Source organism: Podarcis gaigeae (assembly GCF_964106915.1).
Source record: "Podarcis gaigeae genome assembly, chromosome: 3".
Lineage (NCBI taxonomy): Eukaryota > Metazoa > Chordata > Lepidosauria > Squamata > Lacertidae > Podarcis > Podarcis gaigeae.
In genome coordinates this window covers 97892817-97919918 of record NC_139680.1, presented here as the reverse complement: position 1 = coordinate 97919918, position 27102 = coordinate 97892817, and the positions used below count along the sequence as shown (strand labels likewise).

At 42.7% G+C, this 27102-nt stretch overlaps 1 protein-coding gene across 1 annotated transcript in view; it reads left to right on the top strand.

Annotated features, from left to right (window-relative positions):
• Positions 1-25445, top strand: part of SERTAD4 (SERTA domain containing 4) — a 29360-nt gene extending 3915 nt beyond the window's left edge. Inside the window, exons 2-4 of the mRNA XM_083733676.1 lie at positions 10489-10756; positions 14595-14710; positions 21237-25445. Of these exons, the coding sequence (XP_083589802.1) occupies positions 10504-10756; positions 14595-14710; positions 21237-22016 (1149 nt within the window). The 5' untranslated portion in view covers positions 10489-10503 and the 3' untranslated portion in view covers positions 22017-25445. The remainder of the gene's footprint in view (positions 1-10488; positions 10757-14594; positions 14711-21236) is intronic.
• The last annotated feature ends 1657 nt before the right edge of the window (positions 25446-27102 follow it).

Below are 27102 nucleotides of genomic sequence, written 5' to 3'. Positions count from 1 at the left end.
GGATCTGAGATATGCATATATTCAAAATAGAACAATATTTAGCCAGAAATGTGTTTTTGGTGGTTGTTGTTGTTTTTTGGGGGAAGCATAGCTGCTTTATCTGAATGAATGCTAGCACAGTACTTGTAAATTTAAAATATTAAGTAACATAATTTCATAAATAGCGAAAGATGGTGTTAAACACTTCTCTACCAGAGAGGTTTATATGCTCATACAGCTCACTCACTGGCTTCATATTTTTTCTTGCACTAAAACCATCAACGGAACCAGTGAATCGTTTGTATTTCTTTTTTGGGGGTGGGGGAAATGAACAGCCGGGGGGCGGGGAACGAAGACAGTGACACACTGGACTTCTTTAGAAGATCAGTAGTATATTTTCTTCTTCTTCTCCAGGATATTGAAGCATGAAGCTGTTGGCAACTAGATTGGTGATTCAATGTTCGAACTAGATTTTAACCCTCATGCTGGTTTTGGAACATAATACAAGTGTAATCCAGTCGTTATCTACATTTCCAGAGTAGTACTTAACAGGAATGAATTGAGTAATAATTATGTTGCCAGTCAGATCAGCACTGACATGGGAGAACTAAAGAACCTGTGTAACTTATCTTTCACATATGTCTACATTTGCCTTGCTTTCTTTCGTCTTTCACTTTACCATTTCCTCCATCTCTTTGTTCTTTTATCACCTCCTTTTGGGCCATCTGCCTTTAAACTAACTAAAGGGTGAGCTTGCTCTTCTTCAGGCTGGTCTAGACAATGAAGTCACCTCTCACTTTTTAAAACTTGGGGTAGTGCATAATAATACTGTACCTAGAGCTATTAATTTTCCACCTTTCTCGTATGAAACACATTTCTGTTGCAAAATGCACTTGGAGGGGCAACCTGCATTTTTTAATTATTGTTTTATAACTACTGTAAACACAAGGATTTGACAAACATTTCATATCCACTATTTTCCCTCCCTTACCATGCTTTTGTTACTGCCACTCGACAACCATGGGGCTGTTCTAATGTGTCACTGGCTTAATGTTTCATGTGGGTGACACTCTAGACATGGTGTTCTCAACTGGTTAGGAAGACTGGTGATCTGAAAATGGAAGATGTAATTGTCAGTTCACTTCCTGCTGACCATTCTCTTATACATGGATAGACCTATTAGGATAGCCCCCAGAGATTGATGGATTCAGATCAATTGCTTAAAACCACCAGGGAGTTCCCAGTTAGCATGGCTGGTACTGTCAAAGCCTAACTCTCTCTGTGGGATATGGAGGTGACCCTGGCAATTGACACAATCTTTCCTAAGCAATCTTTCTCGTTAAACAGAGCCTGTTCATCTTCCTGATTTATTCATCCCAATTTATTATTTATTACAAAGCAGTTTGGGGTGGGGGGGTGGCTCGAATGCCAGTGACAGAAAATTTGAACTGGAGTCTGACCAAACACAGATAAGAGCTCATTTTGGAGCTTGTTCTATTGTGATGATAAAAGCCAAGAAGCAACACCTTTCAGCCTCCATTGCAGTGCCATCCAGTTGAGTTTTCCAAGTGGTTCAGGGCTTTTCCCACTTTGTATTGCAAAGTGATGTAAGTGGTCCCTCTCTGACTTCAAAGGTAAAAGTTGCTCATGTTCATCTTGACTTGGATGCTACTTTCCTGTAATCCATCCTATGGACATCTCCAGTACAGTGTATAGTCCTGATTTGTTGGATGAATTTATTGTTTAGGCCTGAAGATGCGGGAGGCGGGGGAGGGAGGTACTTGGCCAATCACTTGTGTTCTCAACCTTTCCCTTACTGACTAGGTTAAGGTAAAGGACCCCTGGGCGGTTAAGTCCAGTCAAAGGAGACTATGGGGTTGAGGCACTCATCTCGCTTTCAGGCCAAGGGAGCTGTCATTTGTCCATAGACAGCTTTCCGGGTCATGTGGCCAGCATGACTAAACTGCTTCTGGTGCAATGGAACACCGTGACAGAAGCCAGAGCACACAAAAATGCCATTTACCTTCCCACCGCAGTGGTACCTATCTACTTGCACTGGCGTGCTTTTGAACTGCTAGGTTGGCAGGAGCTGCGACAGAGCAACAGGAGCTCACTCTGTTGTGGGGATTCAAACCGCTGACCTTCTGATCGGCAATCCCAAGAGGCTCAGTGGTTTAGACCACAGCTAACTAACATGTAGCAGGAGAGATCACTGGCTAAGTCTAGGAGGTAATTAATGACTTGTGTCTCCTTGAAAGAGGGGGTTACCTGGCTACCTTGAAGTGATTAGTGATGAGACTACTTCTAAATACCCCTACTTTGGACCTCAAGGATTTGAGTGACTTTTGGCTGTTAGCAAATCTTCTTTTCTCGGGCAATGTGCTTGAGTTGCCATACAATCCAGGCACTCAGATGAGACTGATTATCTGGATCCATTTCAGTCTGGCTTTGGGCCCACATTCTTCATCAAAACAGCCTTGGTCTCTCTGGTGGCTAATCTATGCCAGGAGTACAGGCAAAGCTTGATCTTGCTAATTCTCCTGAATAGGCTTCTGGACTGTGTCTGGGAAGAGGATTTGGGGGCACAGAACTTCAATGGTTCTGATTACCCCTCCTCACATTGGCTTCTTCTGACAATGAACCATGCATTGACCAAACATTCTTCATCCTATCTCCAAAGATATAAATGGCAGATTTAAAAAACAAAACAAAAGCTGAGATCCTCAGAAGGTGTGGTTCTGAAATCACTGCAAAATTCTACATTCATGTTGAATCGCATAATACATTGGATGTGAGATCAAGTAAAACCCTTGCCTGAAAGCAGTTTCCTGCAATAAATAGCCAAATTGATCCTGTCTTTTTATTATTCATAGTGGATGCCACACCATTCCTGAAGTGCCTGAATTCAGGAGGAAATATAATAATACCAGGGTTCTCAGATTTCATACAGATTGTAAATAGTTACAGACACAGCTTCTTCCGTTGTGATGGTACAGTGGTGCACAAGTAGAAATGGCAACCCAGGAAAGTGAGCTCAAGTATCTGCTAAAAGGAAATCAAGGTACCAAGAACAAACTAACATGTAAGATATAAGCATCCCTGGACTCTTGTGACACTTTAAAGACTAACAGATTTATTATGGCAAATGCCCGGTATATACTTTTTGGATAAAAGCCAACTTTACCACATGCAAGGTAAAAGTAAGGTACCCTTGACCGTTAGGTCCAGTCGCGGACAACTCTGGGGTTGTGGCACTCATCTTGCTTTACTGGCCGAGGGAGCCAGCGTACAGCTTCTGGGTCATGTGGCCAGCATGACCTAAGCTGCTGCTGGTAAACCAGAGCAGCGCATGGAAATGCCATTTACCTTCCCACTGGAGCAGTACCTATTTATCTACTTGCACTTCATGCTTTCAAGCTGCTAGGTTGGCAGGAGCAGGGACCAAGCAACAGGAGCTCACCCTGTCGCGGGGATTCAAACTGCTGACCTTCTGACTGGCAAGCCCTAGGCTCTGTGGTTTAACCCACAGCGGTATGCCATAATAAATTCTGCTAGTCTTTAGGGTGCTAGAGTGTGTAAGCGTGTGCCTGGTGGACTGGGTGATGCAAGACAATTGTCTCCTTTCCTTTATGCCTAAAATAGAAGGCTGAAGCGCCTACTAGTAACTAGCTTCAGTTTGAATCTATTCAGTACAGGCCCTGTGTCAATTTAAGTGGCAGTCTGGAGTGCCTCCTTGTAGATGGACAAAGGCACATAGCTAGATACACTTTCCCATTGCTGCAGAATGTACCGTTTTGTGCAGCATCACAGTTTTATACCTTATAGTGCTCCTCATTAGTCATGGTGTGTACTGTAAACATGCAAAAAATGAGAGGTCACATCCGCACCACATGCTTAACGCAAGTGGCATCTCTCAAAGAATACAGGGAACTGTAGTTAAGAATGTTTGGAATTATAGCCCTGTGGGGAATAAACTACTGTTCCCAGCATTCTCTTGGGGAAGCCATGTGTTTTAAATATATAGTGTGGATGTGATACCCCCCCCCCCAACTCTAAATGAATTGAGAAGACCCTCCCTGCTTAAAAAACAACAACACCTACTGGTGCTCTTGACATATCCATAGTAATACATAGTTTTCAGAATTCAGCACAATTATCTTTGATTATTCAGTGACTAATCCCACAAACCCACATTTCTAATTATCCAGACATTGTGGATCGTTTCCAGACCACTTGGATGAGTAAGGTTAAAATCCATCCTCAGTGTTAGAAACTGAGATATTCAAGCCAGGAGCTGAATGGCACCTTAAACCTAGGTTACGGACACAACAATGGAATGTCTAGGCGTGCTTTTTTAAATAACAAGAATACAAAGCTGAAAATGAATGAACTGCAGCTAAAATATTATGTACATTTTTCACATGGTCCAGTCTGTCCCCTGCCCACCCCCCTAATATTCTTAAGAGAGTCTCTTCTCCAGTCTTCAGAGAGTAGCTGGAAGTAGAGAAGCAGAAAAAGGTCCTCCTTTCCTTCCACTCTTCTATTTTATGCTGTAATCTTAGGCACAGTGCTGTGCCCAGAACTCAGAAACTGCTCACGCTAATGAAACTCCCTGTCGCAAAATGCGCCTAGAACAATGGGAGTTTCGAATGCTGTCCATCTTTGACTTTCTCTCACCAGCTTCTTATTTTGTGAAGACACTATCTCACATGGTACCTAATAAAATGATGCATCACCATTATGTTTTGTTGATCATATTTTAATGCATTTGAGTCTGCAGCTGGCTTTAGGGTCCTAGTGGGCTGGGAGGAAGATTATAAATTTAAAATAAAATAAATTAATGGCTAGAACTGTCAAACTGTTACAAATAAATATTCTTCCATCCAGCTATGTAAATCTCATTGCATTTTCTTATAAGCACAGGTAAGCATGATGGCTTCATACAACTAAGAAATCAAAGAGTTTCAGAATTAGCAATACCACATGCTGTTTCCACAGAATATAGGGTAACTAATGAGGCCCTGCCAGTACCAGGCATTGCTTCCACCTTTACTTTTTGGCCTTTAGGGATTTTAGTCAGATTTGCAGCATTATTGTAACAAGCATTTTAAATTTAACTTCTGTTTTAGTGGCATTCTGGAAATGCATAAAGACCCTTTTTCATTGACATTGTGAATGGCATCATTACAGTTCTCTCATTAGCATCATAATGACTCCAAAGGAATAGTGAGTGAAAATGGAGTAGTTGCTGAAGGAATAGTGAGCAAATGGAACAGTATAGCACTGCATAGTAGCCTCTTACAGAGCAGAACTGCATAAATGCAAGAGGAGTCTGACATTTTAACCTTCAGGCTGCTTTGGATGCCTCAGGGTGTTCTCCTAATGCATGCATTCGGCTGGCAACAGGGAAAATCTGTGGTAGCCTAAGGATTAAGAGCTGGATTTAATAACAAATAAAAAAATAAAAATGGTCTGGTTTCCATACCACACAAAGCTTTGCAAACAGATTTTGAAGCCTGGATCTAGCCACAAATCAAGGCTTTATGTTACACATCTTTGCAGAAAATATGTAGTGCACTGACTTCCCACCCTTTCATTACAAAGAAGGATAGTGGTGCATTACCAGTAAATAACTAAATGTCAAGAACTATGGAGCTGATGTCGTATAACAACTTTCTATATGACACACTAATGGAAATCTTTAGGTGCAATAAGTAGCTTCCATCATTCTCTTTCTTTGTCACATGCCTAAAAGCCTAAAATTTAATCCCATGCTGCATCCCAACAAGAGACAGAATGTTGGTCACTGATTGGCAGATGAGGGGATTGGCTTAGTCTTCAAAGGTGTCTGCTGAATTCTACAGAACAAAGTATGTGGACTGTGATTGTCCCTAGCATGGCTAAGAGGAAAAAGCTGCACCCCAGTTGCCCAACAGTATCTTTCAATGCACCCCTTTACTTTCTCAGTATACAGGTGCTGTGTTCAAATACACTTAATCATAATAATAGATGTTTTGGCAGTATATAATAATTACTGTGAATCTTATGGCTGAAAAACATCTCTATAGCTTAGTTGGGAGAGTGTGAGACTCTTAATTTGAGGGTCGTGGGTTTGAGCCTCAAGTTGAGCAGAAATATTCCTGCATTGCAGGGGTTGGTCTACATGACCCCCATGATACCTTCCAAATCTATGATTCTATAATCTGGTCAATTTCTTAGTTTAGATTCTGCTTCCTGGAAATACCTGGTGGACCATTGTGGCAACCTGGTCCTGGACCAAGTAAGCTCTTCATCTGATACAGAAGGGTTCCGTGTAGGGTTTAACAAATCATGACACTTTACTACAATTATTTCATAAATATAGTATTTGATCCACCAGGCACAGTCATGAGAAGACTTATTTGCAATAATGTATTAAATGTGTTGCAGTATGGTGGTTCAGGTTGCCTTCTGATTCCATGACACCTTGGTAACTTGAATGGCGCAAGCAGCGACTTGCGCTTCCAAAATTGCAATGTATTTGCAAATGGGACTGGGCCTTCAAGCCCTGCCATGTTTCCTGGGCAAAACCCCTTGCAGGCTTATTTTTAGGTAAGTTTGACATAAGGATCTAAGATCAGGTTCTGCTCACTGGTTTGGCATGCCAGCACTTGTTGCTGAAAAGCTTTTTGTAATAGCTGATCTATGGACAGTCTCTGGGACCTCTCCCTTTCTGGCACTAGCCAAACAAAGCAAGAGAATTTGTGCAGTGCAACTGAAGTATGTTAAGTTGGGTTTTTTGCTAATCAGCCATGCAAAGAGCTACTGCTGTTTCACTGCTCAGAAGACAGGTTAGAAAAACGTGTGGAGTTGCCCTGGGAATCTAGTGCTCAATCTTCTGCATTTGTTTATGCAGCAGCCTTCAGCAGTGGGAAATTAAAATAATATTTTCTGGTGGTTTTTGTGTGTGAAATCAGTAGTGGTTGTAGACACTCCTGGAAATAAGAATTGGTTTCTTGGATGCACAACATTCTGTACCCTTAATTGGGAGGAAGTCCCAGTGAAATGAAAAGGCCTTGCTTGCTTATGAGTGAGCATGCATTGATTGCGATGTGAATTTTCTACCTAGTAGAAATTTAAGTAGTTCATGCTGGCTTCTAAAAACTCTTCCTTAGGAACAACATGGCACTCTGTGTAAGTTAGTATGATAAAGTGGGACAGTGTGCACAGCAGCAAATTGATATGTGACAACAATCTGCAGACTGCAAAAAAATCACAATGAAGATAAATGTAACGAATTGAGCAAAGTTTGGCACTGAAGATTTCTCAGTGTTTACTTAGCAAAGAACTAAAAAGCCGGAAGCACTGGAGCAGCAGAGGTGTTCTAACATGTATAGATTCCGAAACTCTCCACTGTTTTGGATTAATCTATGTGTGCAAAAAGCTACTGTATGCAAAAAGTTATTGTAACACCCACCCCCGGTATTTCTGAATACCACCTTTTGCAATCTTCCATAATATTTCTCTTTCACCTCCTCACTAAGGCTGCAGTACCATGCACATTTACTGGGAAGAAGTCCGATTGAATTCAGTAGGAGTGTGCCAAGTTACAGAAGCAATCAAACAATTTAGAGGAATGGAATCTCAGTGTGTTGCCTACAAAATGTGTGTGCTTGAGAGGTAAAAAAGGACCCCTGGATGGTTAAGTCCAGTCAAATTCAACTATGGAATGTAGCGCTCACCTCTACTTTCAGGCCAAGGGACAGCTTTTCTGGGTCATGTGGCCAGCATGACTGAACCGCTTCTGGTGCACGGAGCAGCGAGATGAGTGCCAGAGCACATGGAAACACCATTTACCTTCCTGCTGCAGCAGTACCTATTTATCCACTTGTGCTGGTATGCTTTCAAACTGCTAGGTTGGCAGCCCATCACTTGGATTTGAACTGCTGACCTTACGATCAGCAAGCCCAAGAGCCTCAGTAGTTTAGACCACAGCGCCATTTGTGCCCTTTGTGCTAGAGAGCTGTAATGCATGGCATAAGATCTTTATTAGGCCTGATGCAGCAAGGGCAATGCATGTATGAAGTAAAATAGGTTTCTATGCATTTATCCATCTGGACTCCACTCTTCTTTATGATGTTTACTATAGCTCAGTCGGTAGAGCATAAGACTCTTAATCTCCGGGTTGTGGGTTCAAGCCTCACATTGGGTGAAAGATTCCTGCGTTGCCATGGGGTTGGACTAGGTGATCCTCATGGTCCCTCTCCAGTTCTGTGATTCTGTGGTTTGTGTTTGAAAAGCTATACTGCTTTTACTCTACCAAAATGGATGTACTCAAGTCAGCTTTGAAGACTGACCATCATGAAAAAACCTTTGCATTCAACATCAGTGTTTTAGAGAGAGTGTGTGGATCTAGCCACTTCACAAATGGGGTCACACAGCAATAATTGGTTCAGTGAGAGAGATACTGCAGCTTCAAATGTGGTTGCCTCTGTTTTCACCATTAATGAATTGGCTCCCTTGTATGACTTTATTTAAAATTATAGTAAACCCCCCAAAATGTGGATCTCTCTTGCAGGGAATTTAGTGCTACTTAAGTCCTATTGAAATCAGTGTGGATCAAGTTAGTGGTGAGTAGCTTAAGCCCCATCAATTTCAAAGGGGCTTAACTCTGACTAATTTGCTTGGGGTAGTTAGAGTGAGGATGGACTTCCCTAAGAAAGAAAGGAATATATTTCAGATGCATAGCTTCCAAATGCAGAGTTATGCAACAGAATCCATGGATAAATGACAATTTTGCAGTCTGCTAGACAACAGAATAGGTTAAGGAGCCCAGCTGCTAAATCCGGAGCACTTAAGTATCCTTTCCACATTTTTCATCCAGAAGCCGGTGGAAATATTGCAAGGCTTGATCTGTTAACCATTTGTATCTGGGAATTTCAAAAAGGTGGTCCTTCGCTTTTGGCCCCAGCGCTATGTGCAACTGCAATTCCTCCTCTCACTCAGTTGAAACAGCAAGGGGCTTCTCCAACCAGTCTCGAATATTTTTTGTTTCTTATTGTTCTAAGTCTTGACCTCCTGCTTCATCAATCTTGTCCAGACAGACTTTAATTTGTAACATGCTGCTGGCTATCCATTCCCTTTCCAACTTCTGCCTCCCCCACCCTGCCCGAATTTGGAGGACCCTGTTGTCTTCCTGCAGCGGTCCTGACTTGAGAAATATATGGAAAGAAAACAAAAATTCTTGTTTCTTGGAGAGAGCAGGGGAAGATGGGGGAGGCGCCTGGCTTTTGTGCCAAAGAGTAGGTGAATTAGTGTAGAAAGTGCATTGTGATGCGGTTTGCCTGCCTCTTTCAGAAAGTTCTCTCTCTCTTTCCCTCTTTCGCTCTCTCGCTGCTTTGGGACTGGATGGAGAGCTCACACAGCCTGGCTCCGGCCCCGGAGTCCCTGCTCCTGTTTAATATTCTACTTGCTCCACTGATGTTGTGCTTGGCTCCTGTGGGACTGCAACTCACGGCTTGAAACCGGAGCCAATTTTCTGTCTTAATCTCCGTGTTTTGACTGGAGGCAGATCCAGTTCAGCCCAATCGGGGCTGGTGGAAACAACTACCTAAGAGTCTCGCTCTGTTTCGCTTGGGGAAGGAAAAAAGAAGGGAGGAGGAGTAGGAGGAGTGGGGAAAGAAAGGGGGGGAAAATAAAGGAAGGGGGGGGAGAAAAGCCAGCCTGCCTGCTTGCCTGCCACACATAAGAAACACAAGCAGGCAATGTCGTTGGCGAGGTCGCTGTGTTTGCGCGAGTGAGACCGGCAGAGTATGCGGAGAGAATAAAGTGATCGTCTGGCAATCTGCGAGCATCCCTCGGATCGGTTTGTTGGCACTTTCTTCTTTCGGGAAAGGAAGAGGGGATCGCCGCTGAGCCGGAGCGCAGAGAGCAGCGGCGAAGGGATTTGGGGGGCAGCCAGTCAGCAAGCAAGCAAGGGGCGGCGGGGAGGGGTGGGGTGGGGAGAAGACTTGCCTTTCCGAGTGGAAGGGGCTGCGGCGGTGCTCCGAGCTCACTTACCTGGAAGTAAGGACCCCCGGAATCCGCGGCCCTTACTTCCAAGCAAGTGCGCTTGGAGAGGGGCGCGCGGAGAAGGTCAGCTCTTGGGTCTGGTGCCCCCCGCGCGCGCTCCTTCAGCAGGAGCGTGTGTGGTCCCAGGGCAGCTGGGAGTGTGAGCCAGAATCCGTGCCAAGCGAAGACAAGGAAGGCGAAGGGGGAATGCTCCCGAGCGCGTGAAACCTGGAGCGCGTGAGTGCGAGAGGGCAAAACCTGGGTGAGAAAAGGCAAAGCAAGAGACCGGGGTGGAGAGAGAGAGAGAGAGAGAGAGGATCGCTCGGTGGCAGCGGCAGATGCCAGGCAGACTGCGGGGCGCAGGAACGCAATGGCCGCTGCTGCCGCTCGGGCAAGGCAGGGCAGGGCAGGGCAAGGGGCGGGCGGCTGCTTGCCTGCCTGACCTGACGGGTCGCGCTCTACCTTTGTCTCCACTTGCAGATCGGAGGCGCCGCGATGACTCTGGTGCTGCCCCTGAGCAGCTTCTGCGAGCCCATTGTCTCCTCCGAAGGAGCCGCCGAGTTCCAGCCGCTGTGGGAGTCGCGCTGTTGCAGCAAGAGCAGCCCCGCCTCGGATGCAGCCGCCGCCGCCACCGCCAGCAGCAGCAGCAGCAGCAGCAGCAGCAGCAACCCGGGCCAAGCGCAGCCGCTGCCGCCGCCGCCGCCGAGCAACGACAGCAGGGCAGCGGCTGGGCAGCCCCCGGCGCCAGGTAAGGAGGTGGCTCAGGGCTTGCAGTCGGTTGCATCAGCATCAAACCACCATCTCCGGCTTCCTTCTCCAAAATCACAACAGTGGTGTGTGTGTAAGTCAGTAGTCATCCTTGGATGCTAACACGAAAGAGATGTGGGGCAATATATGACCTCCCCCCCCCCCAGCGCGCGCCGTGTTATCCTCATAACAACCCCTCGAGGTAGGTCAGGGAGGGCCTGAGGGCTCAAGGTCACCCAGTGAATCCTGTGCTGAATAAGGGTCTAAATGCCCACCTTGTCCAGTATCCTCTTTCCAACAGGGGCAAACAAGATGTTCCTGGAAAGCTGGTGGCCAGGTCTGAAGATAAGAACCTCCCATTGTTGTTGTCCTCCTCTGGTACACAAGAAGGACTCTATCTCTGCACTTGAAGGCTTTGTTCGGTTATCAGGGCTGCTTCTGCCGCTCTGCTCTGTAAGGAGAAGTGTCAGGGCAAAGGCATTTGTGCAGGAATCTTTTGCGGCCACTTCGAAGTGCCTTAAAGGATTAGCATTTTAGTTGTCTGGGGAGGCTAGTTTTGCACCACCTGCTCCAATGCACTTTTGCAGGTGTTAAGATCTCACTCTGAGCCCCTCCGGTGTGGGACAAAGACTGAAGGTGCCCTGACTCAAACCAGAGGAAATAGATGCTTTGCAGTGGCTGGCTTTGAAAAGAAAAGAAAAAATCAAAGAGACTCACCAAATCCCAGAGCTTGCTTTTGGTGGTACAGAGGAGTCCCAGAGCATAAGAGGGAATAATAAAGACAAAAGAGTGTCTTTGGGGCATAGTCCTCACAGAGAGAAGATGAAGCGACAAATCTGTGTCTAGATGATGCTACTTCAGGCTAGGGGTAGGAATTAACATGATTGATGTTCCTCTATACAAGGTAACACACACACATACACACACACACACACAGAGAGAGAGAGAGAGAGAGAGAGAGAGAGAGAGAGAGAGAGAGACTCCAGGTAGATAATCTGGGATGCCATTCAGATCAACTGTAGGTCATTGCTCTCCCTGACATGCCTCTTTTTGGTAGGACTTTATTTTTTGGCCCCAGGGAGTGGCGAATGGACACGAACTTAATCACAAGAGCTCCTACCTGCAGCCTGAAGTGATATGGTCTAGAGATGATTTTACTACCTCATCATGCATCTGAGAACCAGTCTTCTGTATTTGCAGTCTCTTAGTGCACACAGAGTATCCTTTCCACATCGCTGAAGGCCTTACACATTATGTCAATTGGGTGGCTGTCAATATATATTATTTTAAAATGTAGACCTAGGCATGGCTTGTGGGAGATTTCCACTGAGGCTACAGTGCACAGGGCAGGGGAGGTCTAACCTTTTTCTCCCCGAGTGCACTCCTGGAGGAGGGAAAATCCCTTCACTGCAAAAAGACATAGAAAAAAGTTTCCATTGATGCACATGAAAATCCATTGATGAAAGTTTCCATTGATGCACATACCTAGGATTAAATTGCCACCCCCCATATGCCTGCAAGCTGCACAGTTAATATAACATGTAACATGTAGGCCCTAGGTTTCCTACCACATCCTATCTGCAATCTGAGTTCAGGACAAAACTTTGTGGATTTCAGGGACAACGCTATGATTTATAGGAAGATTTGAATACATCATGGTCCCATGGTCTAGACCAGCCTTTGCTAACCTGGTGCCCTCCAGATGTTTTGGACTACAACCCCTCCAGCCCCATCCAGTTGTCAGAAGTTGGTCTAGATGAGAAGTTGGTCTAGATAATCCCCTTTCCTTCTATTCTTATGCACACAGCAAGAGAAGTATGGAACTGCTTGTGGAATTGTGGTTTATTCTAGCCAAAGTTACTTAAAACAAATCAGGGTCGGACAGATCCAGTTTTGTTGAATAATTCTGCTTAAAATTAAAACTCCCCAGATGTTGATGTAAATGTGGAACTGTGGATAGTTATGAAATAAAATTGGAAGCTTTTAAGGCACCACCTCTTGAATACAAAGAAGGTTGCAAGGAGAGGGGAGTGCATGAGCCCAAAATTACCCAAAGAGATCATTCCTGATCACTTAGCCATGGTTTAGATGATCATCTAAACTTGGATATGCTAGGCTAGTGTTTCTCAAACTTGAGTCTCCAACTGTTGTTGGACTACGACTCCCATCAGCCCTAGCTAGCAGGTCAGGGATGATGGGAGCTGTAGTCCAACAACAGCTAGAGACTCAAGTTTGAGAAACACTCTGCTAGGCCTTACTTACAAGTAACTATAGATGTGGAAGGGCAAATTGTGTTTCCTTCAGCGTGTTTAGAGACACTGAGCCTGCATATGCACCATACAGTTAAAGCGCACACACCCTCAAAAGGATCCTGGGAACTGTAATTTTACCCCTCACAGAGCTACAATTCCCAGCACCCTTAACATACTATAGTTTCCAGGATTCTTGGTGTGGGTGTGTGCACTTTTAATATATGGTGCGTATGCAGCCTTAGTCTGCTTTGCTTTGAAATGCCATTGTTTGGCTATCTAAAAAGGCCTGGTTCTAAATATATTTGAGAAAAAGCCGGGGGGGGGGGTTAAGATTAAAATTCTAAATTGATAACAGTAACTGTAGACTAGCTAGTTTTCAATACTGGTGATTGCTTAAATGTTTTTATATTTTGCCTGCAGCCATTGCATGAGCTTGTTGGCTAACTGTCAGTACAGTCTTTTTTAATAAACTAACTAACTAACTAACTAACTAACTAACTAACTAACTAAGCCACTAACTAACATGCCACATGTAGACTTGGGGGTGTTCTGCTGCAAAGGAAACTAGATGCCACCCGGTTTGTCTTGCACATCATTTATTGGAGGTTGAAATTAACACTAGGAGGAAAATGCAATAAACCCCAAACAGGTGGCCATATTAAGTGCTAGGCAGTAATTAAAATTTCACTCTCAATGGTAGCATATGGTTTGATTGGAGTATTGTGACCCAGGCTAGATTACAGTATCCATTGGTCTCAAAAGAGCTCAAAGTAATTACATTTTTGGCTACCTGTTCCAAATAACTTCCTTTCTATTGGGCTTAAAGGGCACCATCCCAAGTTGGTTATTACAGCAAATTATGCTTATTTGATAAATAAATTACAAATTGGATTTGTCTACCCATGAGCCCAGCATTTTTTTCTTGTCAGAGGAGGGTGATGCAAGTGTACTGTTGTTAAGAATTGAATTTTTTTGGGGGGTGGGGGTGACTAAAAAAAGCTCTGGCACTTTAGTTATTAAAATCAAATTCTTGGTTAACGTAGCGTTAATTTTCACAGGTAACAGTCCACTTAACTACATCCATTAATAATTCCCCTTCCCAATAATTTGGAGAGTTGTCTCAGCCTTTTCCAAGAAAGTTAAGCCAAACTTATAAATCTTTAGCAACTAATACTTATGCTACCAATGCATTAAACTTAATCAGCCCTGTCTAATTCCTCGAACTACTACAGAGTGTAGTCATGAACGTTTCAGTTTTTCAAATGGCTTGAACAGCCAGAATGAATGTTTCCTTGAAGTCAGATATGCAGAGGGTGCTTAAGCTAATGTGATAACTGTGCTTAAATAAACAGACTTGTTTCCTAAATGGTCTTGCAGCACAACCCTTCATTGCCTACAGCATTTTCTCACAAAAACTATTATTAAACTGAATTTCTGTTTTGTTAATGCTATATAAGCATATAAAGAAATATGTAGTAGAGTTCTGGTGCACTGGGGAAGAAACGGATAAGGCTTTTCTTCTACTTTTTGTTTTTTGGAGTGGGGGCACCTCAGACAGATTGCTCCATGCTATTTATTTTCTCACAGGATCTCACCACAGAGGAATTTCAAATCCTGTAACAACATCCAAGATCACGTACTTTAAAAGGAAATATGTGGAAGAAGAGGACTTCCACCCCCCACTCAGCAGCTGTACACCTAAAGTAAGTTTCAGAGAGCAATCTTTAGGAAGCCATCTGCCTTGAAGCCGAATGCAACATACATGTGGATCCCAGCTAGCAATCAACCCAGACATGACTTAGCTTTAGCAGAGTGACACCTCTTGTGGGCTTTCAGACTCTACTGTGCTCCACTGCTTGTGTCTGAAAATACTCCACCTGGGTTACGTCCATATTTCAGTTCCTGTTTCGTTGTTTTGTTTTAATCTGTATCTGCTTTCCCCCCACTTGCACTCAATTAATATGATGAATGGAATAGCTGTCACTTTTGCTTTCTTTACGACAATCAGATATAGACACCCTGAACACTTATACAGCCGTACAGTCATACCTTGAGTTGAATGTGCTTTGGGTTGAATGCGATCCAGTTGCACTCCGCGGCAACCCGGAAGTAAAGGAGCTCTTTACTTCCGGATTTTGCCGCTCGCGCATGTGCAGACGCTCAAAATGATGTTATGCGCATGCGCGGAAGCGACAAAACGCCGTCGCGTCTTGCGTTCCATTCGGGATGTGAACGGGGCTCCGGAATGGATCCCGTTCACATCCCGAGGTACCACTGTATCTTGGTTGATGAATGCCTTGCGAGTTGAACGTTTTGGCTCCCAAATGCCGCAAACCCGGAAGTGAGTGTTCCAGTTTGCGAACGTTCTTTAGAACCCAAACATCTGATGCAGCTTCTGATTGGCTGCAGGAGCTTTCTGCAGCCAATTGGAAGGCATACCTTGATTTCCGAATGTTTTGGAAGTAGAATGGTCTTCTGGAATTGATTCTGTTCGACTTCCGAGGTACGACTATATACCCAATAAGTCTTGGAGCACATTTTCTTTTTGCTCCTCAGTGAGTACCTAAACTGGTTGTTGTAATGCATTTCGTTTCATTTATTGCCTATATTTCATTTTCCCATTCCTGGGAAGAACCCAAAGTGGTCCATAGCAAGCACCTCTGTTACGACAACACATCAGAATAATCAATATATTAAAACATAGCACATGTAAAAATATAACACAAATTAAAGTCACATACATCTCTAAACAATAGTACAGCAAACCTATTAGATCCATACAAATTAATTCTATAATAAGGTTCCTCCTTCATGTCACCATACTTAGTGTACACAGATGGGAGCTACTTCTCTGTGGGATGATCCCATGTCTCTGAACAATGCATCTGAATAGCCTTCCAGCCATGTGCTCTAAACTTCCATGCTCTCAGGTTCATGCTGGATGAGGCAGATGAAACCTGGGTTGGCCCTCAGTGGGACACTCCTGGCATTCTTCTTGCTGCTCCCAATCTGCTGGATGGCAAATGCCCAGGGTGTCCAAGGGAAACACCAGGAGTAAAACAGAGCAAACAGCTGTGTCCCTGGCTTTCCACCTTTGCAATCCACCACTGCTACCACTCCCAATTCTGCTGCATTGCATGATCTTCCTCCCCCACAATATTGAATCCCCATTACCTGGCAGATAAAGATGGTGGTAGCCAAAGACATACAAATGTCACCTTGTTCAGTGGCATGCATATATATATATATATATATATATATATATATATATATATATAATAGCCAACAAAACAATTGAGAATTTGCTGTTATTTAATGGTGCTCCCAAATCTACTGCCTGATGTAGGCTGCTTCGCCTGGCCTAAATTGTAGGATGAAACTTGGGCAAAATATCCTGGGTAAGGACTGACTGATCCCATTTAGATAAATCTGGGAAACGCCTGGTCCAGATTTTACTGATGGTGAGGGAAGGAATGGGATGGAAGCATGGGAAGATCCTGAATCATCAGCCAGGCGTCCAAGCTAAATCTCAACTCAGCCAAAAACACATTGGACAGCCTTAACCTTCAGCTGCAGCTCCTTGCACCTAACTGGAGCCCACCTTAAGGGGTTGTTGTAAGAATCATGAGGGCCAGTTTACATCTTAGAATGGCTGTGCATTGGTGGACAAGAAGCATTTAAGTATTATTTCCCATATGCATTGATACAATGCTGGTGCTTGCTCTCACACTCCACGGTCCACACAACAATAGTATGATAGATATGCCAAGGAGCCTTTTCACACCAATTGCCAGCTTGCTGCTGGACTGAATTAAAAGTGCTGCCATTTGCCTTCATTGCCTGAGGCTCACATACCCCTGAGAACATTTTCCCTGGCATAAGCCCTGCAGCAAGCAGATAGGTTTTGGGCAGTAGCTCCAAGGCTACCCTCTTCTAATTGTGGTACAAAGTTGCTCGTCCCTCATGTCCCTCTGCAGAACTGGCTTAGATCAGTCTCAGAAAGTGTACTGCATAGATGTCCTGCTAAAGCCTCTTGTGCCATTTTGGGCTGCAGTCCTAAACACATTGACTAGGGAATATGCCTCGCTGAGATACCAAGGCTTGCTTTTGCACAAACACATATAGGATTGTGTTGTTAATGTGGGGTTTGCAAAAAACTAAACAAAACCAAAAAAACCCCCATACCATTAAAAATAATAAAAATGTTCATCTTATTGTTGCAGGATGTGTTTTGGTTTTCGATTTGGTTAGCCACTTTGAGCCATTAATTAGTCAACTGTAAGCGTGATTTTTATTTTATTTTTTGCTTTGTTTTTGGTATTGTCACCTACATGTGATGGCTTTTCATCATCCTGCATGTTGAAGTGGAATTTCTATTCTTTCCCTGTAATGTATACAAATCTCTTTGGACCCCTGAGAAAATCACAGTATACTATGACTTGGATTTTGAGAACCACAGATGGAAGAAGTTTACAAAAGGGGGTTTCCCCATACTTTCTCCCCAGTGTCCTGCTCTGAGCCCCTTGAAAGCTTTTCTCGAGGGTCAGTGAATCCTCTTGAAAAGTAGGAATAGGGTTTGCAGACCCTGCTGAGGAGGGAGCAGAATTCACCCTTAACTGATCAGAGTAGAGCCAATTTCTATGACTTTTAGTATATATTTTGTCTTTTTTACGCTGCGAACTGCCCTGAGATCTATGGACAAAGGGTGGTATACAAATTGAATTGATATTGATAATGATAATAATTCTCCTTTTGCCCCTTCTTCTATTGTTCAAGGGTTAGGTGTTTATTTATTGTGACAGGCAATTGCTTTACATTTCACTCTGCTGAAGCTCAGCCATTCAGAAAGCCACAATAACATTAAAAAGCAACTTTGTTTTCCATTCACATGCTATTTTTCATTGGGACATGTAGCAAAAGCTACTGTTGTTGCCATCCTTGTTACTATATCCCACAAATTCCAAACAGAGGCAACATGGCTGCAAAGGGAAGTTTTAATGTAGTATGTAGCTTTGCTTCAGCATACTCATAAAACAATGCTCCAGAGCAAGAAAAACACACACACACAAAACACACCACCACATTTACCTGTTTGCTGTTCCTGGTGGCATTAGCTGAAATTGAGAGACAATGGGCTAAAAAACTGAAACAAAAACATGTGACTTTGTTCCTCAAAAGCAGATTTACAGAATAGCTCATCATAGTGAATTTTTTAAAATGGAATACTGTATAGCTAAAAGTGCCACTGTAAAGGAATAGTCCTAAAGATCACTCCCAGTGGATATCAAACTTTCTAGTTTCTGAATCATAGTAGGTGTCAGTATTAGGAAAGCAGTGTTTTACAGAATACTCACTGTTTAGATATACAGTTCTTACCTAATTCATTGTTCACTCCCACCCCTCATGAGATCAGGTAGCAATTTTGCAGACCTTGCAACTTAGATCTTTCTTTTCAGCCTACTGAAAATATACTACGGAGAGCAAATTAATGTATAAGAGCATTGCAAGCTTGCCATATTGCCCAGACATCTGGAAAATTAAGCTTTAAGCCCAGGGAATGTTGGATTCTATGCTTCATGTGCATCATGACCTTTTTGCTAAGTAAGGTTGCCAAATGTGATGGTGATTTTTGTAAAGCAGATAGTTTCCCACTGGGAACTGGACAGAGACCAGCAGATAGTTTCACAGAAAGCTTTGTAGCCTGCCAGATATTTGGCAATTGTGACTGCAGTTGAACCAGGGACTATGAGAGGTCTTTTAAAAAAACTAAAAAAACCCACCACTGAGTGCATACAATGAACTTCTTGTATAAAACTGTGTTTATTTCAGAAACAATATTTCTGAAGCAGGGTAACTAATTACTTCATCTTTTTTTCACTTATAGCATGCTTTTTTTACATTGCATATTTCCCCTAGAAATAGACGTTTGTTAGAAATTAATAATGAATTCCGTTTCAAAGTGGGATAGTGCAAAGCCTGGAACTAGTTTCTAAAGCACCAGAAGTGTTGTCAAGATGCACAGAAGGTTTTGCTCAAAGGGAAAGGATGCTGCATTGTTTTGAGAAGAGGCTATGAGAAAAATGGACCGTTGGAAAATATCCTTATTATCTCCATAGGAAAGATTTTTCCTTTCTGCCAAAATTCTTTGGCCACAAGGGAAAATCGGAACAAGAAAAACAAGACACAGAGAGGAATATCTTTTTCTTCTCATACAATATTTGCGTATGTTTTGGCTTATCTTAATCTAACAAGAGAGGAAGAAAGGAGGCAATTGTGCCAAGAGCAAATCTATGGGCTGGTAGCCCACACTTCCTTCACCAAGGTTTCTGAACTTGAAGAAATTCTCTGGAGCTTTCCCCACTCTAGCCTGCTGCATAAAGAAATAGATGACATCACTTCCTGTTTTCTGTATCTGCTTCTGCTCATGCGCAAACAGCAAGAAGCCGCTTCACAAAACAGGAAGTGACAGTGTAGGACAGTGGCAGGAAGAAAACAGTGGCGCTATTAGGACCAGACTTTGTGGTGTAAATTGAGGAACCCACAGACCGGGGCCGGGGCTAATGACCACCAGAGACAAGAGCAGCAGATGATGCGGCAGAAGGTTGCAGCAAGAAACAGGCACAGTGACAGCATCTGTCACAGCTGACACCAGTTGCCACATTAATTTTTCTTTCTTTTTTTAATACAATTTGTTTTTTGTGGGTTGAGGAGGTTGAGTAGGCTGCTCAGTGAAGCACCAATGGAGATTCCAGGCATGTCCATCACATTCCTTTCCCTGGAATGCTTCTTGGATCCATCTAGAAAACCATTGGGGAAGGGACTGCAGCGAAAAGGGGAACATCGTGAAAGTAATCTTCCCACTTTTCCAGCATGAATTCCTACAGGATTGCAGTCCCTTTGGCAAACAGAAGGACAGCCCTATGCCTTATGATAGGAACATATAGATACCTAAGGGTTACTGAGTTCATAGTATCAGAATTGTAGTGCAGGATGGGACCCCAAGGACCAGCTAGTTCAGCCCTCTGCAGTGCAGGAATCTGAACTAGACCATACACAACAGACAGCCTCTGCTTAACCTCTGCTTAAAAAACTCCAAGGAAGGAGAGTCTCTTGAGAGTCTGTTATGGATATGAAATTAAGGAAAGAAGCTTTTTTCCAGATAAAAACATCTCTGGTTAAATTAACCCTCTGCTTAATTCACGTTCCTGCAAATCTCATTTGAGTCATTTCATCATTAGAAATATTTTTCCCCTGCCATGGAAGCTAATGATTGGAAGTATGGTACTGCTCAAAAGTACAGATAATTTTTGGTTTGTTTCAGTTTTCCCCCCTTTTTGCATATATACTATTCTCCACAAGGACACAGTTTGGCTCAAGAAGATTCCTCACAGCTGAACTAACACTGAAAAATGTCAATATCCCAGCACCGGAACACAGGAAGCTGCCTTATTATAATTCAGACCGTTGGTTCATTTAGCTCAGTACACTGCCTGGTAGCAGCTCTCCAGGGTTTCAGACAGAAGTCTTTCCCCAGTGCTACCTGGAGATGCCTGGGATTGAACCTGGGACCTTCTGCATGCAAAACAGATGCTCTACCACTAGGCTACAGCCCTTCTCCTGGTACCATATGGTTTTGATTCCTTCAGATCTTGGCTATTGACTAACTAGCTTTCCTGGGCTGCACTTTGGTAATGACAAGCCCACTAATCAGCTACTGGTTTGGGGGATTTGAATGTGCTGGAGGGCGGGGCAGAGAGGTCTTAAAACAGGCATGTTCTAAGTCCATTTTGGGGGCCTAATCCGGCCTGCTGATGTAATCTGGACTCTGTGGCAGTTTATTTTCTGGGGGGAAATCCCAGAAAAGCTCAACAACTTTGGGGTAAAATTGTAAAAAAAACCCTCAACAACTTCAATCCTAAAAAAAAGGTCAATAACTATGGTTGACCCTCACGCATGTTCACTTCATTAAATCTGGCTCTCTTTGAAAAAAGTTTGGGCACCCCTATATTAAAATAAATATGACTGCCCCAAATGTTAAATGATAGTCAGACAGGTAGAATCTCAACAACATGTTTCAGCTGACCTGCATTACAACCATCTTAATAATAATAATTATTAATAATAATGTATACCTCGCTGATCTGGCTGGGTTTCCCCAGCCACTCTGGGCAGCTCCCAACAGAATATTAATAAGTTGTTGTTGTTATCTCCTCTCTCTTTCATCTGTAGACGATATCTGTCTTTGAGGAGCGGGCGCATATCCTTTACATGTCTTTGGAAAAACTGAAGTACATTGACGACCCCGAAGTCTACTTAAGGAGATCCGTCCTCATAAACAATTTAATGAAGAGAATTCATGGGGAAATTATCATGCAAAACAACTGGTGCTTCCCTGCTTGCTCCTTTGGGGGGGCCTCTGCCCAGGAGTGGTTTGTTTCTCATGACTGTCCTTATAGAAAACGCCTTCGGATGGCAAGGGAAGACTGCGAAAAGATCCACACCTGCTGTTTTTACCAAGAATGCAGCAGCCACTATTTAAGTTTGCCATTTTCTGCTAATTCTGCAATGGGAAATTCCTCTTCTTCTTCTTCTTCCTCCTCCTCCTCTTCTTCCTCCTCCTCCTCTTCTTCCTCCTCCTCCTCTTCGATATCTATGCCAAGTTGTTCCCAACAGGTGGAATATGGTGTTGGCAGCACCCCAGTTTACCGGAGCAATGATCAGATACACATCAATGAAATTTTCATTACTAATGCTGGGCTGCATGGGAACCAGGACAAGACCGTATTAACCAATGAGAAAGGAAGCCACGATATAGAACGAGACCGTGCCTCAGATTGGGAGCCTATGAAAAGCGACCATGGCATTGCATGTAAAAGCAAATGTTATGATTATTTTGAGACGGGGCGTGCTGACAAGAGCAACATGAACGAATCTTGGAAGAAATCCTTACGAAAAAGAGAATGCTTACCAGGTGGCAAAATATGTTGCAGTAAAGGAAGTAAAATATGAACCACCTTCCTAATAACTGCAGTTCTAAAGCACGCACAAGCATGTTGAATTTATCGAACAATGTTTCATTCCGGATGAATTTTTCTGATAGTTTTATACAGCCAATACAATCATATCACAAGCTTCATGGATAGTTTAAAGGACTTGGCAGCAGAGTGCGTTGGAGTGAATGTATGTGTGGTCTGCATCGCAGAGCTGTTGATACATATATGGAATCTTCATAAAGAGCTCAGTTGAATTGCAATGTGTATTTTAGCTTTTGTCGCTGAGGAAAACCAATAAACCAGACGGAGAAAACACACAACCCTTTTCACCTAGTCCCCTGGGGAGTCTGACATGTATTAAGAGGAATCTCCTTTGTGCGTATCAATTAATTATATATCTGATAAACAAATTATTACCAGCAAAGGGAGAGGTCTACTTCTTGCCCAAGAATAATGGCCGTGAGAAAGACTAGGGAGAGTTGAAGAGGAAAACACCCATATCGTTATCTAGTATTGATACCATTCAGATGTATTTATGTGTCTGGTTCAAGTGACCCAACTGGTTGCAATAAGACCTTTTATGGAATCTTAATCAGAAGCAAACAGTTCCAGCACATGCACAGTTTTCAGCTAAGCTGCAAGAAATGAGTGAGCCTTATGGTGGTTTGTTGCTATAAAGGGCAGAATTTCTTTGGTGCCTTACTTTTTAATCTTAATTTTTCCAGGGTGAAAATTAAGTTGTTGTTGTTGTTGTTTTTTAAAAAACAAACAAACGAAAACAAAAACAGCTTCAGCAGGGATGTAACCTAAACAGGAAATAAAATAATAATAACAGGGTGGATCGAATATTATTAGAAACCTGTATCCTTTGAAATACTGTGTTTGATTTCCTATTCAAATGCATCTATTCTTCGTTTTTGCTCAATTGCTTTTTGATTTGCCATAGTTAGGAAGGATTGAAGAAGAAGAAGAAACAATAGAGAGATGTCTCTTGTAAACAAGCATTAGCTGCTTGAACATTTCTATGGCAACTGTCTGTTGCTGTGATTTTTCCCTTTTTCCCCCTGGTATAATGAAGTTCATGAACCAGTGGCATGCTTTATTCTGTTTCACATCATTTTCTCTCTTTAAAATTGTAAAGAGCATGTACTGGGGTTTCATATAACTTTAGGGTTTTTTTTTTATTTTGGGGAAGAAAAGCACAATGTTACTAAATGATGTGGTGATATAAGATTTTATCTGAAATGAATGTAAGGGTTTTATTTTTTATTTTTTAAAGATTATCTTGGAGAAACAGGGGGGATAATCTTCAATTGTAAGAAGCACATTTTGTTCATTTTCAGGTGTCTTCAATTTAAAACACACATTTTGAGCAGGATCTGGCTGAAGTTCAGCCCTTTTGAATCCCACACGTAACAGGGGGAGGGTTAGGCACACCATGAATTTTGCCCCACTGAAATCGCCAAGATATTTTGATTGCTGAAAGAACCAACCAACCAGAGGGGGGGAAAAACACTCAACTCTTTACATTTATCCTCCCCACAGGAGAGCAAGACCTGAATTAAGAGCAATCTTAATTTTAGCACAACGCTTAACTTTGACTGAATCTTGCCCTTGCTTTTGTTTAGGGGCAAATGAAGATCTTCCTTTAACTGAGACCTAATCTATGTTTCAGTCACCACAGAATTCCAAATTATCAGCAGGGTGTATTCAATTGTAACCTCCTGCCACACACCCCACACAAAAGAAAGAGGGGGGTGTTTGATCTTCAAGGCCTGTTTGCTGTTCCCTTAAACCTCTGTTTTTTATTCCCAGTGCAATTGCCACATGGATTACTCAAATAACTATGGGCACTTCCAGATTGTGCTATTTTCAAGTGGGATTCAATCATGTACCAGCAAATTCAGGTTGTGCTGTTGATTTAACCTGCGAATCCCCCACCTGCAAATTCAGACTTTTTGTGATATGGAAAGTGATGGGGAAATGTGCTGGAAAACGTCTAACCTACCCGTAAACAAATTGGGATGAAGTCACAATAAATAGGTCATTGGAAAGTGACTTCCATAGTATCTCTCAAATCTCTCATTCCTCACCCTACAGTCTACAGGTTGCAGACAAAGGGCCAAGTGAGGCTAACTAACTATTCAGCAGCTCCTGTTGCCCTATGGGCACACTTTTGATGCAGTTCTTAGCCAGGATGTGATGGGAAGGACTTCTGCCAGAGGGCTGCTGCCAGCCAGAGCATACAATATTTGGCAAGCTGGATACAGTGTCTGGCACGGTATAAGGCACTTCCTATGCTCAGGTTTGACCTGAGAACCATCCGACCTAATTGCAGATATAGAAGGTCCATTGTAGCTTCTCAAAATAGATCCCAGGGATTATCTGTATGGTGGTGGCTTAGGTACCTACAACTAGCAACCAGTGAGAATTTCCCCTGGGTTTATTTTAACAATGGAACTAGGAGCTCACTGTATGGACAAAGCTGAAAATGTGGTAGGGATTTTAAACCAATTTGAAATATGTAGGGTTCAGGAATGTGGCAGTGGAGCGGGTGACCTTGCTGTGACCTTATCTGTTTGTGACACCCATGGGCCACCAGGTTAGCTAAGCTGTTATGCTTCCACATCTGCTGCAAGCCAGAGCTGAGCAGGGGAAGGAGGATAATATGGGTGGATTTTAACAGGGGTTCCAAATCTGAGAACATGGGACCAGTCATAGAACTACACAAGCAAGCAGATGGGGCAGGTGAGGGACACTCCAACAGCTAGGAAGGGATGCAAAGCAGGAAGCTCAAGATCTTAGGAGCCAGCCATGAAGAACCAAGTCCTTGGGACAACTTCATTATGGATTTCAGTGTTTTCTTTTGTTCTATTCCACTCACCCTCCTGCATTCTTTTTAAAACACCTAGGTGAGATTGCACAGTAAACCAACACATTCTGTTGTCATCGTTAACAGCTTGTCATTTGCATAAGGTATGATTGTGTTGAAGATATTTCTACCTTTCTTGGGTGTATTTCTTGGAAATACAAAGACAAAATTCTGCAGAGAATTAAATATAACCTTTATCTATGCCAAAAGTCAGAAATTTGCAAGGATGATAAATTCTAATATTTTTTAAAAGTTATCCTACCTTATTTCTCCAAGACAAAAGCATTTTTAAAAATTGCTATCAATATTAAATATAGGTCTCATTCATACAGTGTATGAGTAGGCTCATTTAGTCATTTGTCCACATGGACCTTTTTTTTAAATTGCTGATTTTTCTTGTGTTTATATTCAGTTGAGAATAGAAAAATCTGTTCTTTTCCAGTATATGTCAAACATCTGATGTTTTAAGCTTAGATATTTAGGTACTTGTATACTAAGTGGTGTTGTAGTAAAGTGAGTTTTTTTCCTTGATATATATTTATTAAAATGATTAAAAATCATTTTGATTTAAAACCTTTAAATGTGGTGGTTGTTTATTTCGCCATCAAGAAACAGCATTCAAGTGAAATATTTCTGTGGGCAAAATATATGGCTGATTCTGTTTCTTTTGGCTAGATCAACCCAAGGATTAAATTTCAGATCACTTTGGTATGTCAATCTATTATGCCCACTTTATATATTGATAAATGCCTCTTGCAGTTTGCAAGCACTGAGACTTTCCTGCTAAAATGGATAATCCCTCTTTCCCTTTTCCTTAATCTGATAATTGTTGACAACATGTGTACATGAAAATTGCCCTGGATTTGGACAGCAAATTCCCTTCTTCTAATGTGAGGCTGCTTTGCAATTCCCACAGCTCAACAATGTGTCCCCATTTTGCTTTTTCCCATGTGGGAATGAAGGCCAAAATCAGTGGTGCATCTTGGGGTTTCAAATTTCAGTGGCACCCTGTGCAACACCAAAATTCAGCACCCCTTTGAACTGGTTGTGCTCCCCTAAATCCACCTCTGCCACTCTTACGAAGCAGAATTAATGCTGTTTTTTCTTTAAATTTCATGGGGAAGATGTCAGACATTTCCAGTACTGTAACTGGAAGCCTCATTCTGATGAACTACTCACTTCATTAATGGGGCTAAACCAGCGAGGCCTACCCCTGACCACAAATACTCTGCCTGGCCCCAACTGTGCACAGATAGCAGAGTCGGGGCCTGCCAGATTTTGTCATATTAGGGGCAGAACTAGCTGGCAAAGCCCCATTCCACAGCTTACACTTCAACAGAAGGTGTGAGTAGTTTGCCGGAACAGGACTAAATTATCTTGGACTACATGATTATGGGTACCGAGCTTCTGCCTGGATGAGGAAATCCACACAAATTGGGATGGTTCTAGATGGCCCATGAGTGGTTTTGAATTCATGGAATCTCCTGTTCATGGAAGAGGGGGGAGGCGAATCCATTTCTGCAGGTGGCAGCCTCCACTGGATTAGCAACCTTTTTATAAACTAAGGTCCTCTGACATTCAGGAAAGGAGACTCCATTCCCTCTGAATTGGATTGGCAGAACAAAACGTTAGAATATAGACAGCAAGATTCAGAGATTATACAGACCAAATATTTAACAGAGAGTGGGACAGAGTATACCTAAAAGAACATTGTAAAAATCTAAATTCTTTGGCAGGCCTGGATTGACTACTGCATGAAATAAGAGAATTTTAAAAAAACCAATACAACCAAAACAACTTAGAAGAGAGAAAGTTAAGTGAGTAGTCAAAAATGTAGTTTAGGAAGTACAACGGGGGGATTGGAAATCATGTTGGAATCAGTTATGTATGAATCTATTTTTTTTGTAATTAGTATTGATTTTGGATTGTTTTTGTTAACTGTTTTGTGTTATTTTGTTTTTAAAACCAATAAAGCATAAAAAAGACATCCAGGAAAGTGCCAAGGCGTACGTGCTAGTGAGACTGAATTTGCTGCCATTGGCAGTACTACAGAGGAGATTCCATAAAATACCACTTGCAGAGAGACTATTCCTCTCTGAACAGAATCCTATAGAATCAGTCGTGCATGTTCTTTTGCACTGCCCCTTGTATCAGACAAGTCAATCTAAGTTCATCAAGCAGTGGTGCAGTTTATGCAGATGGAGATAGTAGCCAGGTTTCTGCAACATGC